The sequence below is a fragment of the Dasypus novemcinctus genome, chromosome 28, assembly GCF_030445035.2.
Source record: "Dasypus novemcinctus isolate mDasNov1 chromosome 28, mDasNov1.1.hap2, whole genome shotgun sequence".
NCBI lineage: Eukaryota > Metazoa > Chordata > Mammalia > Cingulata > Dasypodidae > Dasypus > Dasypus novemcinctus.
Window position 1 is genome coordinate 22,122,571 of NC_080700.1, and position 18,392 is coordinate 22,140,962.

The 18,392-nt window shown below is 42.4% G+C and overlaps 1 protein-coding gene across 7 annotated transcripts in view; it reads right to left on the minus strand.

Moving 5' to 3' along the window:
• Window positions 1–7,563: 7,563 nt before the first annotated feature.
• The window catches only part of PRKN (parkin RBR E3 ubiquitin protein ligase), a 1,534,725-nt gene continuing 1,523,896 nt past the window's right edge, over window positions 7,564–18,392 (minus strand). For all 7 annotated transcript variants that reach the window (XM_058289661.2, XM_058289664.2, XM_058289660.1 and 4 more), the window contains one exon: window positions 7,564–10,196. In XM_058289661.2, coding sequence (XP_058145644.1) covers window positions 10,084–10,196 — 113 coding nt within the window. In that variant the 3' untranslated portion in view covers window positions 7,564–10,083. The remainder of the gene's footprint in view (window positions 10,197–18,392) is intronic.

Genomic DNA, 18,392 nt, shown 5'->3' on the forward strand with positions numbered 1-18,392 from the left:
GGAATGCAGTGTCTCTCCCCTGACACTGGCCACTTGATAGTCTCTCATTCATCCTTTCGCAATCTGCCTCTGCAAAGCTTCTCCTGAGCCTTTCCCACACTAAACCTTGACCTAGTACATCTGTTAGAGTGCTGATCCAACTGCTTAGTAATCATATATTTGATTTATATGCTAGTTTGTGAGCATGTTGGGCAGAGAAGCCATGTCTTTATTTTTGTACCTCTGTCCTCCAACATATTCAGGGCTCACTAAATATTTGATAGCTTGGTCATATAACTTAAAAAAAATTATTGTGTCCTGCTTGACTTCCATATGTGAATCTGTAAGTTTCTCAATCATTGTAATGTGAGTTACACATGTGATATGAGTTTTTCAGTTACACAATATGAGCAGACTCCCAAGATAAAATGAATGAAAAAAAACCTACTGATAGGAAAACTGTACCTATAACATTAAGCATGAAATGCAAGACAATATAAATAACTATTTTTGACTTTTCAATTATACCTAAATTAAGAGGAAGTGACTTTTTCTAAATAATCATTTATGAAGACGCACTTGACATTTGTGGTTCTAAGATTCAAAGATTTAACTGTACTTGTACAATTCTGAAGGTTCAGTTGATTTTGGTGGGAGGTATAGATTTGGGGTGGGGTAGTAGCGAGGGTGGAACGTGGGACTGAGCTCTCTAGCTGATGACCAAGCCTAGTCAACCTCCAGCAATTTCTTCTTGTTCTTTAATCATTCATTGATCAACAAATACAGAAATGAACGTCGTTCACAGAGCTAGCATTCTCCTGTACGTGGGGAAAGGTATACTCTGTTTAGAACTGGTGAGTGTGGTGGAGAAAAATCAAGCAAAGCTGGGGGAAAGAAAGCAAGATAGGGTGACTGGAAAGAGGTGACAAATGAGTTAAGACCTGCAGGAAGTGAGGGAGCAGGCCAATTTGGAGAGAACATGCCAACAGCTACAGAACCAGGGGTTATTGCAGAAAAATAGTAGACTCTCAGAACTCTTGTGAAGTTGTGATATCTGTCTTCACAAGAAATGAAAATACAGCGTACCACAAAAGGAGAGGGGTATTTTAGAATTTAGGCATCCTCAAATGTCATGTGATGGATCACTTTTGAGTATCAAGTGCTTGCTGTGATTTCAGTTGATACATTCTTTGTGGGATAAACTCCTTTGGGAAGTATTCAATACCAGAGATGTCAGCTTCTTATAAATTTGGCTTGAGGAAGGAGCAGGGGAGATTTCACAGAGGCAGGTTGCAAAAAAATGGTAGGAGCTTGTCCTGTAGCCAACACTAGCGAAAGCACACTGTGCGTACAAGAAGGGACCCGTATTGAATGCTGCTTGGGGCCATGGATAGGGCCACTTAATTTGTTCTGGTTTGCTTAGGACTGTCCTGGTTTTAAAACTGAAAGTCCTATGTTCTAGGTACCTTCATAATCCTGGACAAACTGAGAAGGTTGGTCTTTATTGGGAACTGAATCGTATCTTCCACAAAAGAATTGCTCAAATCTCAATCTGCATTCCTGTGGGTATAAACCCTTTCTAAATAGGATCTTTTGAAGATATTATTAGTCAAGGTGTGGCCAAATTGAATCAGGTTGGGTCTTAGCTCCATATGACTAAAGGTCTTATAAAGAGATGTAGTTTGGACACAGAAGAAGCCAGAGAGGAGAGAGCGAGCCATGTGTTAGAGGACTGTCATCACCAGAATGCTACTGACCAAGAGAAAGCATGGCCTTACAGATACCTTGATTTTGGGCTTCTCACCTTTGAAACTGTCAAAAAATAAGTGCTTGCTGTTTAAGTCAAAGCTTTGTGTGGTATTTGTCTTAGCAACACTGGCAAACTGAGACTGCCGTTCAACTACAAGCTGAGCAGGAACCCATGAGAAACTCAAAGGTCGTGTTCATACTGGGGGTGGAAGCAGAATTGCATCTTCCCAGAGACTTAATCCAATTTGTTCTCTCCCACCCCACCGGTAGCAGTTTGATATAAATGATGAATTCCAAAAAGAAATATTGGATTATGCTTGTAATCTGATTGGTACCTGTGCACGATTGAGTTATGATTAGGGTGTTGAGTCCCCACCCTTTAGTAGCTGGGGACTCACAGATAAAAGGCATGTTGAAGAACAGAGTTGAGGGCTTTTAATGTTGGAGTTTTGACGTTGGAGTTTGATGCTGAAGCCTTAAGCTGGAGCCCTGGGAAGTCAGCATGCAGAGGAAAGAGAAGCCAGCCCCAGGAAGAAAGGAACTTTGAACTCAGAGTAAAGCAAGCCCCAGGAACGTAGGAACCCAGGAAGCCTGAACCCTTGCAGACGTCGGCAGCCATCTTGCTCCAAATAGACTTTGGTGAGGGAAGCAACTTATGCTTTATGGCCTGGCATCTGTAAGCTCCTACCCAAAAGAAATATCCTTTGTAAAAACCAACCAATTTATGGCATTTTGCAGCAGCACCCCTTTGGCTGACTAATACATCACCTTTCCTTTGAAAGAAGTAATGGATACGTATGATGGAATACTATGCCGCTGTAAGAAGAAATGAAATTGGGACACATGATAACACGGATGAACCTTGAGGACATTATGCTGAGTGAAATAAGCGAGACACAAAAGGACAAATATTGTGTGGTCTCACTAATATGAGCTAAAGAAAAGACTAAGCACATGGAGTTAAAACCTAGAGGATAGGTTACTAGGAGATGGGATGAGGGCTGAGAAGGGGTACTGATGTTTAATGTACGTAGAATTTTATTTAGCTTGACTAAAAGTGTGGAAATGGATAGAGTTGATGTTAGCACATTAAGGTGAGTGTAACTAACAGGGCTGATTTATAAATGGGATTGTGGCTGGAAGGGGTAGTTAGGGATGCCAATGTCAATAGAAAAAAAGCTAGAGAATAATCTAGGGACTGAATAACATAGTGAACCTGGAAGTGGATGAGGATTGTGATGAACAAATACAAGAATGTTCTTCTACGAACTAGAACAAATGTATGTCACTGCCACAAGGTGGTAGAATGCGGTGATGCATGGGAAAAATACAATTAATGTGAGGTATGGACTATAGCAAACAGTGATATCGTAATATTCTTGCATCAATGTCAAAGAAGGTACTATGTCAACGCTCAGGGTCAATAATAAGGGGCATAGGATTTTTTCTTTCGGACTAGGGAATATGTTCAAAAATGTACTGAGGCAATGATTGCACAATGCTGTGATGAAAGTGAGAGCCACTGAGTGTGTGCCCTTTGGACAGACTGCACATGGCATGGAACCAAGATGGTGGAAGACTGACTGGTTAACAGTGCAAATATGAGGGTTCTTTCATGGACTGTAACAAATGTACAAAACGAATACATTGTGCTAGTAATAGGAGGAGAATGGGAAAATATTATTAAATATAAGTTATGGGTTGTAGTTAGTGGTAATCGTCTGATGATGTTCTTTCATAAGTTGCAACAAATGTTCCACAACATTGGAAGGTGTTGGTGGAGGAGTTCTGCACATTACACATGATTGTTTTGTAAGTTCACAACCTCTCTAATAAAAACTGCATCTTGAAAAAGAGAAGTAAAGGAATGTCTTTACTATGTTTTATTTATCATGTTAGAAAAGTTCAGGTAAAGAACAGAATTATCAATTGGAAAATCTTTGTTATTTGGCTGCATGCAAAATGTTTAGCTTAAAATGTCATGGGAAATTTTGAAAAAATATTTTTTCATTACAAAGTGATATTATCACACTGCCCCAAAAGGAGCAAGTAGAGACAAGTAAAAAGTGACATATAATTACTATGTCTCTCAATTTTTTTCTTAGAATTTCTTTTTATAAATTGTAATCATAGTGTACACATAATTTTTGTAAACTGCTTTTCACTGAACATTAGGCTGTGAACACTTATTCATGATGCAAAATAGTTTTTATTTATAAACTGGTTAATGATTACATTGAAAGCATACTTTTTTAAATTAGATCGGGAATTTTAAAAGAAATACTTAAGTTAATTAAAACAGAGCATGGCATTATAGTAGATAAAGAGGAAGCCCTGAAGAGTTGTCATTTTAGAAATCTAATGACATGGGAAGATTCTGATCACATGCTTAAAGAAAATAATTTTATTGTGGTCATGTATATATATATATATATATATATATATATATATATATATCACAATTTCCCACTTTAACAATTTTTATGTATACAGTTCAGTGGTATTAATTACATTCACAATGTTGTACTGCGATTACTCATATGCTTTTTCCTTGTTTTATTTTTTTTTTGGAGGTACTGGAGATCGAACCCAGAACCTCGTGCTCATTCGTGGGAAGCAGGAATCCAATCACTTGAGCTACATCTGTTCTCCATTCATATGCTTTTAGGTTTAAATAAGAGGCAAAATAATAATTTCTGGATGGTGGTGGATTTTTGGGGGGGGTGCTTCTGTAATGAGCAGGTAGTGCTTTTGGAATAATAAAAAAAATAAAAACTTTACAAGAAAAAACTGACTAATATTTGATGCTAAAGAGTATGCATAAAAAATGCCATGAAAGGCACTTTTTTGAGTTTGAAATGAAGAAGAATCCAAGAGTTGTGGCTGAAATTCACTATCTGTGGAAAGGAGATGTGTCAGAGTTTGCATGTATACATGCAGCAGGGAATCTCCAAGGATAATCAGGGTAGAGTTGAGGTGACCTGAGGGTGATGGATGGCACGACAGTTTTAACAGAGAGGTCAAGGGTAGAGCTCTTTGACCACATGCAGTTGGGACTCTCCAAGGTCAAGGTTACCCTGCTCTGAGAACAGGGTTTCCAGCTGGTGTCAGTCTCAGCTTTGTCATGGAAACTGGGGCATCTGGCCATACGATAGTCAATCACATCAAGTCACTTAGCTGAGTCTAGGCTCTACAAGTAAGATTCTCATTGTAGTTTGACTTTTCATGTAGATATGCTCAGAATTCAAAACTGCAATCACATCGTTGTGGAGCCTGACATGGGGCTAGTTATTGTGGATACCATGGTGACTTCAATAGTTATGCTCTCCTTATCTTTCCAGAGGGAGAGCTATAAGTATTTAAGAGATTTAAGCATTCCACAGAAAATGCTATGATTTGAGAAGTAGTGCAGTTCTGGGAACTTATAGGAACGGTTCCAATGCAAGTCACAAGAGACGACTTTTTGGAGGAACGGATTAGACTGCAGACCTCAGGTTGGAGTAGCGATGGATCGGTCAAAAGTTCGGAGGGGGATGTAAAGAAATCATTTCAAGCAGATGGAAAACCATGTGTGACGATCAGCTTCTTATAAATATAAACTGTAAATCGGCATCCTGGCATTTTCTCTTATGAGATGGACTGGTGTGAAGCAACCTTCTGGGGTCCAGTCACTTCTGGAAACAGTGACAAAATTGATTTTCAGTGCCTACTCAGCTGAGGATCAGATCAGGGAACGTGGTCAAGGCACCTGCCACATGATCTGTGAGGCCAACTAGAGCTTCCCAGGTAGTATTCCCCAGCTTTAAGGTGTGATTTTTCAAACTACAGCAACAATTTTAAAATATTTGGGGTCAGTTTATCCACAGCAAGTTAGCTGAAGACAGGTCCAATGTTATTTTTATCCCCATCAGTATTATTTTGAAATAGTATTTTCTTTAAAATACTAAAATGCAATATTCTACATGCTATTAGAAATGGTCTGTGGCAGTCTGAGATTATTTATGGATTCCAAAAAGGGAGATCATGTTTGTAAAGTGGTCTGTTCCTCTGGGTGTGGTACCCTTTGATTGTATTAGATTCAGCTGAGATGTCTTTGATTAAATTATGTTAAGATTCGGGCTTTGATTAAGACCATGCCATTAGGGCGACTCAGTTTGGGTTTCCATCCCGTTGTGGGCTATATAAATGGATGCTCAATCAAAGAGACACAGAAGTAGATACACAGAAGCAGATGTATGAGAAAAGTGGAAGGGAGCTCCATAGACACAGAAGAGGATCCTGCGACTCCCAAAAGAGAGATGAGCCATTCACCTGATGGTTTACAGCTCACCTGGTGAAGAGACCAGAGCAGTTCTGCTCAGAGAGAAATGAGCCCTTCAGCCTATAGCTGAGATCAGAAGGAGCTGGGACCATGGAGCCTTAAGAGAGAGAGGAAGGCTGAACCCTCACAGACATCACCTGCCATCTTGTTTCAACACATGGCAACAGACTTTGGGTGAGGAAATACCTCTTATGGTACCTTGAGTTGGACTCCAGGGCCTTGTAACTGTAAGATTTTACCCCAAATAAATACCTTTTATAGAAGCCAACAGATTTCTGGTATTTTGCATCAGCACCCCTTTAGCTGACTAATACATGGTCTAATAAGGATGTAAGGTGGTGGGAAACACACACTATCTAAACCAGAGACACTTGGTTTTTCCCATATTCACTGCTTCTCTTCACACATTGGTATTTCGCACTTGGGCTTATTAATTTCCAGGCATAATATCAACTCTTTCATTTACACCGTGGCCGTCAGCTGCATATACAGCTGAATTTGTGTCCCTTCAAGTCTGTCAAGTGACAGCTTACCAACTTGTCCTTGGAGCAAAACATCTGGGATGGTCTAGAAAATAATCCAACACACTTAAATCTAATAGGAACCAGTCAACTGCCTCTGCCTGTGAAATCAATAAAGCTATGAGTTTATATTCAACTATACATTCCCAGGATTTGTCCTTTGTTTTCATTTTTTTAAAAAATTAGTTTGTTCTGTTGTCTCCATTGACTTGTCCATTTATTAATGAGAGAATTGAATGTTTCCTATGTACACTGTTCTAAGAGCCTTACATGAATTCATTCATTTAATCTCTACAGTGTTCCAACAAGGTCGATGCTGTAATGAGCCGCCATGTTCACACGCATGGTGGAGTCAGGCTTCCAATGAGGATTTCCCACTCTCACCCACTTTCTCTGCTGCCTCCCTGTGCTATAAACATCAGGGCCATCGTTCTTATAACCTTTGTATTTCCTCATAGCATTTACTATGGGGTTTGGCAGCTACAGGCCCTCAATGTATGATGCTCACTTAATGTATGTGTCTGAGTTATCCAAGAATGTTCCATTCTCGATCATTCAAACATGAAATAACCAATGTACTTCAACTGAAACAGGGCTTAAGAAAAATGTGGATCAATGCCCTATGTTTAGAGCAATGCAAAATCACTAAACTTCTCATCAAATAGCATTAGAAACAGAGGAAATTCTTAACAATACTTCCTTTTTAAACATATATTAGAAAAGCCTGCTAGTAAAGCAAGAAGATAACTGTTAGATTTTTGAGTGAGGGTTCGCTTCTTACAGCCCTTTCAAATCTTGGTAGCACTGAAGAAACCACCTTATTTTTACAAGGAAAAACAAACTAGGGCTAATCTGGAGCAGAAAATAAAGATAGAAATGGCCATTTCATTCCCAGACAGTCCTCTCGGGCCGTGAGCAAGACTTACAGAGTGCTACGTCTTGTGCTCCTTCCCACATTGTCAACATTTTTTGAAAATATAGATTCAAAAGCTCTTTTGATGCTTTTATTGACAATTTGAGTACGACCTTAGATAGAGCTGTCAGATACTTCTTTACACATTTCAGAAAAATATAAAGATTCCTCTGCAAAGACTCTTTCTCCACTTTTGATATATTTGTATTTTGTTACACCATTCACACTCAAATGATATCGCTTGTGATTCATGTACTTTTATAGTGGCTGCTTTTTTTCTTTAACTTATTTTAAGAATCACTATTCTAATCTGGAAGGCAAAAAAAAAAAAAAAAGACTTTCACCAAGAAAAGAAAAGAAACCATACTGGAAAGCTAAAGAGCTCTAGGGGCTTTGACAATAGCCCGAAAAACATGCAAGCAAACTTTGTTCGTTCATCGCAAACCAACAAATGGTACCAATTTGGAAGGAGGCAATAATTAAATGTCATTTTAAAAAGCTCTGGCTGGGGATCAGATGGAGCTCAGTGGTTGAGCACCTGTTTCCCATGGACGAGGTCCTGGGTTCCATCCTTGGTACCTCCTAAAAACAAACAAAAAACCAACTCTTCTCGAGGAGCGCATGTAGCTCAGTGGTTGAGTGCCTGCTTCTCACGTACAAGGTCCTGGGTTCAATCTCTGGCACCTCCTAAAGAAAAAAAAAACCTATGACTGATATAAAATGCTTTATGCTCTCCATGACAGGAGGGAGACATCTGATTTGTCACATCAGGTCAGTGTTAGAGGCTGCTGTTAACTGGGATTGTCAGGAACTGAAAGTTAGGGTTTGGATTCAGGACTTAGCAGGTGACACTTGCCAGTGGGATAAAAGGATTGAGGTGCCTGGGTTGGGGTGCCTAAGTGCATACTCGGCGACTTCTCTTTTTCTCACCACACATGGGCATCAACCTCTACATTATTTCTCTATGATTGTTTGGCTTCTTCACGTGGCTTTGGCAGCCTTTAAGGGTCATGTTGATAGCTGGATTTTCTGACAGTGGCAAGTCAAGAGAAGCTGTAATCCTGAAGGGGTTGCCCAATGCCCCAGCCAGAACGGAGCAGGAAAGCTGGGCCCTAGAGGGTTGGAAGAAACTGAGTGATTGAGGCAGTTGGGGAAAGAGAGACGTGACTTTGAAACATTTTCTGAGGTCATCACATCTCCTCCCCCATGCAAGGACATCCGGTGCTATGTTAAAAATAGAAGCCCTGCTACAGATGTCATATTTCCAGAGTCCCTAAAACCTCAGGGGCCTGCAGGTATTAGTGAAGCTCATTATGCCCTCACTTATGCCAGTGATCTTCCTGAGAGACAATTAGACTTAGAACACCAGACAGTGGTTATACGTTTTCACCTGCCATGGAAAATGAGGATTGCCTCTTTTTGGTGCATTGCTCATGTCTCAAAAAAAAAAAAAAAAAAAGTTGAAAAGGTAATCGACAACACTTAAGTCGTCATGAGTCTAACATTCCAGGGCGAGTTGGCCGTCCTAGAGAAAAGGGAAGACCCAAGACCCCACCGCCCCTGCCCCCGGGGCTGCAGATCAAGGGACACCTTTGGGTAGAGTCAGGCACATGTTACTCCTGATGCGCCTAGAAATGCTCATTTAACAGACTGGCACGTTTGTTAACATGGAGGATCATTATGAAATGATTTTTTCCAATTCCTCCTTTGCCTTTTCCATTAAATTCCCAGTGCAGCGAGAGGGACTAGCTCCTTCTCCAAGCCGCCAGTGAATATGTAAAATCAAACTACACATTCCGTAATATTTTCAGAAACAGTAATTTCTTCCTGAAGTTGTAGATAATTAAACGAAGGGATAGTGCCTTACGTTTTGTTTTGTTTTGGTTGTAACTGAAACGTTAAGCATGCGAATGAACTTGCATAATTTCTCACTTCGTTGACAGGCTGATGTGTGTGCACAGTTGATATTTCATCAATGCAATTTATAAAGATAGAATTCTTAGAAGCAAATATTTTTTGACTATTGCCTGTGGTTCTTTGATAATGGATGTCCTCTAAAATTTAACTAAGAACTTTGCTCTTAAAGTATTGTTGAGAATCCGTCACATTCCATCTCACAAGAATGACTGACAAAGGGGCCCTGAAACTATTTGTCACATCACCAATGACTTATTCACAAGATTTACTGCAGATAAAAGGCAGGAAATTTTACCTGAGAAATATCTCTCTCCACTTACTTATCCAGCCTGACTTGAATTTACCAAAGAATGACGATCCCTACAAAACACAGGAACAGCCCTTTAACCTGTGGCTCAGGTATTTTGTGTTTTGCCTGGAAATAAATACCTCTTGCTCGTCTCACAGTTGGCTGTTTTTCATGTTTGCAATAAAAGGGATTCCAGGAACCGGTTCTGTAATTTTGTTTTCGGGATTTGGGAAAGAACTGGAAATGTGGGCATGTGTGTTCAGAAAAAGAAAAAGTAGGGCATCATGGTGAGGCAGTTGATGTTTTTCAAACTGGGGCGAAACTGGCGGGCGTTTCAGCTGCTTGGAGCCACAGGCTGACTGTGCAGAAGGCGCCGGGATCCCGCGGCCGGGAGCTACGCGTCAAACCAGTGGTCGCCCATGCACGTGCGGTTCCACTCCAGGCTGCAGTTCCAGCACCACTCAAACTTGCACTGCGGCTGCGGGCATTTCATGTGCATGCATCCTCCTGTGGTGGAAGGGAGGGGGAGACACAAAGGACACAGGGGCTTTAGCGTTCAGAGCCAACAACTTGAAGACGCTCACTCACGAGTCTAGAATTTAATTTCCTAAGTGAATAATCACAAGCCAGGCAAGGGCAGAAAGAGCCAGAATGGAGGAAAAATGAGAAAGCACGTGAAGGAAGGAATGATACCGAAGTATGCAACTTGCACGGAGTATTATACATTTTCTTGAGTTTATCCGTGTCTCCTGAAATGGGGTTTAAAAAGTAAATGCTTTGGGTTGCAGAGGCATGACATCAGTTCCTCCTTGTTTTACCTTACTCATTTAGATGACATAAATTTTTTCATTTTTTCCAGTGATGCTTGTCTTGTGAAATGATAAGATCAGAGCTAAGACAGCATCTTACTTTTAATAGGGAATATGTTCCTTTATGCCATTCAAAATTGTATTTAAGGTGCGAAGAATAGAAATAAAGGAACACTTATTAACAGGTACACTGGTAAGGGATATACATGGATGATCTCATTTAATCTTCAAAAGCATCTTAGGCTTGTCCCCAGGGTAAGCACTTTTAAACGGTGAGGCAAAGATCCATATGATTTAGAAAGCTCTTCCTATCACAGAGCAGGACTTCTTCAGCCTTGGATGAAAAGCAGTTTAGGTTGGGACTTATTTGGGAGGTCTCCCCTACCCCCATTTGTCACTATTTGCTTTGGGGGCTCAGAAATAGTCTTCAGTAAAGTAACGAGGAAGTTATTTGTCTGTTTCCTGGAAAGAACTGCTTGTGGCTGAGTAATCAGGCAAGATCTTTTCTTTGCTTGAATGCTACATAAAACCGAATGTGCCCAATTATTCAATTTTACCAATTATCTGAATTCGTTTTTTTCTTGCCAAATATTCCCAGTAATTTCTTCAGTACGTTAGTTTGATTGTTAGAAAATCTGGCATGAGAATAATTTAAAATATGCATGAACATATAAAAAAAGCATTTCTTTCAGGATAATTTAAATACACTTAAAATTACCTGTTTTGTCTATTTCTTTTTGGATGCTTTTAACCATAATAAAAAAAGCAACACCTAACGATCTTTGGAAGAATAAAGAGAAAACTCACCTTTGAAACTCGTATCTTAATACCTTTCATTTAGGAGTGCATGATTTTCAGCAATATTTAATAATTGTTTATTTATGATATAAATAATATAATAAAATAGTTTGATGCTTCAAAATTCCTTATGCTTCTTTAAAATATCACAAAGAAGTATTTAATAATACATTCAAAGTCAATGAAATATTCAAGTAATGTTCTATGAAAGGTTGAAAATATTTTTCAGTTACGCCAAAATCTTAACGGGTATGGAATACTTAGAATGAAACGTTTTTTTTAAATTACAGAAACGAGAATCATCACATCACAGTAAAATAAGAAAAAAGGAAACAGGAATGGAGGATATTAGAATAAACCTTCTTTCCTTCCCAGTGCTTACTATGCACAAAGCAATATGCTGGAAACTGTAATGTGGAGGTGCACCAAGGACCGTCATTCTAACTTTGCCATCTTAAAGGTAAATGCAAGTGGGAAACTGCTGACAAGGTCATGCTAATTTGTGTTTTGTTTTTTTCTTTACGAGGTACCAGGGATTGAGCCCAGGACTTTGTACAAAGGGAGCAGGCGCTCAACCACTTGAGCTACATCTGTTCCCTTAATTTTTGGTTATTTACATGAAGAAAATAGGGCTTCCCTGGGTAATGAATTCTGTCTGCTGATGGACACTCCAATAATGCAAAGCCCAGCGTCTCCCAGGCCCTCAGTAGCATGGCTTTGGCCAGGAACTCTTCTATTAGATTTAGTGCCAGAGTTCAAGTCCCTGAACAGCTCAGAAGCAATTTAGCAGCAGACATGTATCGATCAAGGAATGGAGCCAGAAACTCAGCTCTGTGAGGTGGAAGTGAAGCAAGAAACCTCTAGAGACTGCAGGGGGCCACAGGAACAAGTGCCAAGGTTTAGCCCATGTTTAAAAGAGAAATAATTCTCATCACCATTTCAGTTTGGCTGAAGGAAGAGCTATTTTTCTGGGATTATGAAATAAGATCGGAGATGAGAGCTAGATAAAGCAGCTAGCTTTCCTTGCTAATAGAGGCTAGGTTTGTTTCCGTCATAGTGATGAACTTTCAAACAGTTTACATGATCATTAATAAGCTTAAAGCTTAGGCTTTTCAGTTCAGAGGTAAATGCTTAGGAGGAAAAATTAGTGCTTTCTATTTGGGAGCATTTATAGTACATCATACTATCTCAAAGAAATGACCCAATTAAGAAACTTTCCTATAGTCATGTTTGGACTTGGCTCCCTCAACCCCATCTTCCATTGCTGCCACATGGGCTGATTCAAGGGCAGGTCCAGTCAGGTCATTTCCTTGCTTAAAACCTTGAAATGCTTCCCAATGTGGTACAGAATCATGATCTCTGGGCCCTGCATCTCACAGCCTACCTACTGCTACAGCCTGAGCTCCTGAGATGCTCATCTGGAAACACCAAACACCAAACTGCTTGGGTTTTCCCCACACCAGGGGAGAAACCCCAGCTTTGCACATGCTGCCCATCTGCCTGGGAGGCTTTCCTCCCCTCTCCTCGCCTCGCTCATTTCTATCCATTCTTCAATCCTCGGCTCAGGTACCATCTCTTCCAGGAAGCCTTCCCTTCATCCCCAGGCCGCTGTGCTCTAATAGTTGACTTTCTCTGCCATGTTTTATGAAACATACCTGTTTCTGTGACTATTTCCTTTACTATTTACTTCTTAGTCCCACAAATATTTATTTGTCAGGCTCTTTCCTGGGTTCAGGGGATAGAGTGGAGAACAACACAAATAAGTCTCCTGACTTCATGGGGTATACATTCTAATGGGAAGACAGATGGAGAATGTGCAGACCCATAAATGATACCATGATCTTGGACAGTGGCAAGTGCTATGAAGTCCATAAACAGCAGGATGTGCCAGACGGCATCTTGTTAGACAAGTGGAACAGCTGGGGAAGCGGTTTCTAGGGTAGAGGTTAGCCTATAGGATGTTCATTTTGAGGATGTTTTTGGGGCTGACACCTAGGTAAGGAAAGGGAGGAAAGTAAGACAGGGCAGAGGGAGTAGTTCAGGTCTGCCGCAGTCTCCAGGAAGGTCTCGGCTGACCCCACGGTCGAGGCTGGGTGGCCCTTCAGAGTTGTGCCGAGTTTGGCTGGTGGGTTGGGCACTTTGATGCCCTCATGAATATCAGTGGCTGTGGCTCCTGGGACAGGCAGGGACCTGGAGGTAATGCTCTTCATCAGAGAATGAAGAGGGCGAGGCTCACGGCTGGCAGTGATCCCACAGGTCGGGCAAGGGTCTGTCAGTCCTGAAGTGGAGTTTGGATGGTGTCCCCTACATGGGGGCAGGGCGGCTTTGAGGGGGTGGCAGGGAAGGAGCAACTGAGCTGAGATCTGAGGCTAGGAAAGAACCAGATGACATGGGTGTGGTAAACCGCTAAGGGAGACCTGAAGGTCACGGTAAAGAACGTAGATGCTGTACGTGTCATGGGAGCTGGTTCGCCCTTTGAGCAGCCCACGCTGGCTTCTAAGTAGAGGACGGATCAGAAATGTGCAAGAGCTGAAGTAGAGAGATCCTTTGGGGGCTGGTCCAGAGGTCCTTAGAAGAGATGGTGAAAGATGGTGGAAATAGAGAGGGAAAGTACGCTGGATTCGGAACATGGTTTGAAGGTAATAGTGATGGGGGGAATGAGTGATGGAGTCTTAGGCTTTTGGCCTGAGCAACTGGGCCCGTGGTGCTGCCGTTTCCCGAGATGGTTACACAGTGGAGGTTTCCTTGGAAGGAATTCAAGTGGTACTTTCTTTTTTTTTTTTTTTTTTTTTTTTTTTTTAATTTTTTTTATTTTTTATTGACTTTGTAATAATATTACATTAAAAATATATATGTGAGGTCCCATTCAACCCCACCCCCCCACCCCCCCCTCTCCCCCCCCCCCAACAACACTCGTTCCCATCATCATGACACATCCATTGGATTTGGTAAGTACATCTTTGGGCACCTCTGCACCTCATATACATTGGTTCACATCATGGCCCATACTCTCCTCTATTCCATCATGTAGGCCCTGTGAGGATTTACAATGTCCGGTGATTACCTCTGAAGCACCATCCAGGGCAGCTCCATGTCCCGAAGACGCCTCCACCTCTCATCTCTTCCTGCCTTTCCCCATACCCTTTGTCCATTATGTCCACTTTTCCCAATCCAATGCCACCTCTTCTATGTGGACACTGGATTGGTTGTGTCCATTGCACCTTTATGTCAAGAGGAGGCTCAGATTCCACCTGGATGCTGGATGCAATCCTCCCATTTTCAGTTGTAATCACTCTAGGCTCCATGGTGTGGTGGTTGTTCAAGTGGTACTTTCGATGTGTTAAATTTGAGATGTCTGTTATGCAACAACTGGAGACATTAAGGAAGCAGTTGGAGATTTGTGTCAGAAACTCAGGGGTGAGGTCAGGGTAGGGATATAGATTTAGGACTCACCAGTAGATGGATAGTGTCTATCATCCATGTATCCATCCATCCATCCATCCATCCGTTTATAGGAGGTACTGGGGGTTGAACCCAGGACCTTGTACATGAGGAGCAGGGGCTCAGCCACTGAGCTACGCACACTCCCCTGGGTAGTATTTAAAGCGCAAGACTGGATAGAACGTTATAAGCTTCTCGCAAGGGAAGGATCTCCAGGTCCCAGCACATGTCCCCGTATAAGGTGACACCCTGTAAATGCAGAACCAAGTGAAATCATGTACTAGAGGGGCAGAAAGCAACATGTCTGGGCCCATTGAACAGTATTTAATTTAATTTAATTTAATTTAATTTAATTTAATTTAATTTAATTTTTTTATTTCTTAAAGATTTATTTATTTTCCCCTCCTCCTCTACCCCTCCCTCCTGCCCTGCTGTTTTTGCTGTATCTATTTCTCTTTTTGATCTTCTCATTTTTTCTCCTCTAGGATTCACCAGGATTCGATCTTGGGGACCTCTGATGTGGAGAGAGGTTCCCTGGGAACTGAGGAACAACCTCAGTTCCTGGTCTCTGCTGCACTTCACCTTGACTCTCCCCTTCATCTCTCTTTAGTTGTGTCGTCATCTTGCTGCGTGACTCACTTGTGCGGGCACTGACTCACCACGCAGGCACTCAGCTTACCACGTGGGCACTGGCTCATCAAGCAGGCACGCTTTCTCTTCTTTTTCACCAGGAGGCCCCAGGGATCGAAACTGGGTCATCCTGTATGGTAGGCGGAAGCCCTTGAGCCACATCCACTTCCCAGCACTTTATTTTTGAAACCTTCAAAACCTAAGCCTTAGCCTAAGGAGGTGGCCCACAAAACCGTGAACCCCCAGACATCCTCTGGATACGTCTTTCCATCGTCCCTAGCTTCGATGCTGGGACTGGGAAATGTGGATTGAAACAGAGCTGTGCCTTATTTCATGGGTTCTTTTCTTCACGTGTTGATTAAAGAAAGTATGAAGAGAGGACAAAATTGCCTCAGCACTTAGCATGCTTAGTCTCTTTTCTTCTCATTGTTTCTACTTCTTTTACTTGTGTACACATATTTCAAAACTGGGATCGTATGACATTTGCTTTTTGGAATGCTGATTCGCTTATGATGTTTTTTAAGCATTTTCCCATGGTCTTATAACTTTTTTTTTTGAAGATTTATTTATTTATTCCTCCCCCCACCATTGTCTGCGCTCTCTGTCCATTTGCTGTGTGTTCTGCATCCACTTGTATTCTCATCAGGCAGCACTGGGGATGTGTCTTTTTGTTGCGTCATCTTGCTGCGTCAGCTCTCCATGAGTGGTACCACTCCTGGGCGGGCTGTGGTTTCGCGTGGGGCAGCTCTCCTTACGGGGTGCACTCCTTGTGCGGGGGGCTCCCTTACCTGGGGGCATCCCTGCGTGGGCTGGCACTCCTTGTGCACAGCAGCACTGCGCGTGGGCCAGCTCACCGCATGAGCCAGGAGGCCCTGGGAATCGAACCCTTGGACCTCCTATACGAGGGCAGATGCTCTGTCTGTTGAGCCACATCCACTTCCCATTATAACTTCATGAACATGAAAAAGTGTACAACCCTGATTGAGTGCTTGCTATGTGTCAGGCACAATGCTAATTGCTTTTAACACACCATTTCCTTTTTTTTTTTTTAGTTTTTATTTTTTTAAATTTCTCTCCCCTTCCCTGCCCTTTCCCCCCCCTCACCCCCCAGTTGTCTGCTCTCTGTCCAGATGCTGTGTGTTATTCTGTGTCTGCTTGTATTTTTGTCAGTGGCACCGGGAAACTGTAACACACCATCCTTTACTGTTCATATCAATTCTATAGGATAGGTTGTATTCTAAACCCATTTCCTGAATGAAGAAACTGATGCTTAGAAGGTCACACAGCAAGTGGCAGGGCCTAGTTCTAACTCAGGCAGTGTGATTCCAGAGTCTATGCTCGTAATCCTTAGTGATACTGCCACATGGGGCTGTACAATATTTTATCCTATGGGTTTATCCCAATCTTAACAATCTTTATTATATTTGAGGACATTGAACATTTAGATGATTTAGTGTTTTCTCTCATATAAATAATGTTGCAATTAGCAAAAATTAGACATTTTTGTCTAAAATGTTTGCATGTGTGTGTGTATCATGTGGGTATTTCAGATTTCTTTCTTTGGGGTAGATTTCCAGAATTAGAATTATTGGGTTAAAGGGTATAATCATTGGAAAGTATATATATATATATAGCCAAAATGGTTTCCAGAAAAGTTATGCCTATTTATGTCCTCACTGAAAGTGAAGATTATTGTTAAGAACAGGATGAAACAAATGAAAACACCCCAAGCCTTTGAGAGTAGCAAAATGGAATTTTCCTATGTCATCTGCATCCTTTAAATGCCCATGGAGTGGGCACTGGCACTGCCCGTTGCCTCGTGGACGCCTCCCGCGACAGCGTTTTCATGCTCTTCCACTTACAGTTGTAAGGCAACCCTGCTCAGTCCATGAGGGGCGGTCAAGGTAGAGAAGTCCCTTCCGTTGACTGTGCTGATGTCTTTTGCAATTTATGGGTGCGGAGAGACCTCTGCGCCAGCCCCCTGCATGCTCTAGGAGCGTTTCCGCAAGCAAAAGAATAAGAATGACTCATTGGGTAAATTTCTTTTTTTCCAGGAGGCCACTGGTTCAGAGCCAGGGACTTAGACGGAGCTCAGCCTGTCCCTGCAGCCCTGGGGAGTCGGTCCTCTTCTCTTTGCGTGGAGACTTTTCTGAAGGAGGTATCCGAGGGAAGAGAGACTTGGGTGCCCGCCGTGAAAGCGCTGGGTTTCACTCCCCTGCGAGCCGGCTCTTCGCCTGGCACCCGAGGTGGCTCAGCTCAGGAAGGAGGCCCCAGAGGAGCCGCATCGGGTGCTTCATTTCGTTTTTCATCTGTGACCATCTCCTGACGCTACCTCACACGTGTCTAAGGTTTCAGGCTTAGAAAGGGCTCTGAGGTGGCTGTGGTGGCTTTAAATTGTCCTGCAGGAGAGCAGCAGGCACCCCACTGGCTGCTGCGTGCAAAAGGGGTCACCTCACCAGGGCGAGCCAGGGGGACATTTAGATAGAGTCTAGAGTTTAACCTCAAGGAGCACTGCCCAGCTGGGGACAGCTAGATCACGAGGGCCAAGGGGAGGGCCAAGGTCAGCCGGGAGGAAGGAAAAACCAAGCCACGGCCCGCGACCTCTTATTTTGAGCCTCATCCAGGGCCCTGATGCTAATAGTTTCTGCATTTACCCCCTTCCCAACCACACAAGTATTCACGGTCTGCTTCAAATAGCCAGGGAGCTTTCCTTGGGTACCAAGGAAAATATTAATAATCTAACATTTTATTGAGGGCTTGCTCCAGCTTCGAGCACATTGCAAACATTATCCCATTTACTCTCCAGAGGAACGCTCTGGAGAAGGCACACGGATGGCCCCCATTTCACAGAGGAGGGAGGGAGACGGGACTGATAAACGAGAGCGGTTACGTGACCTGGTGAAGTGACACAGATGCCCACTGGAGCAGGGCTCTGGGCTCAGCAAGTCGGGAGCCTGGCTCTATTTCGGTCCCAGAAGCCACACGTGCAGACCTCCCAGAAAGCCTCTGCAACGAATCAGGAGAC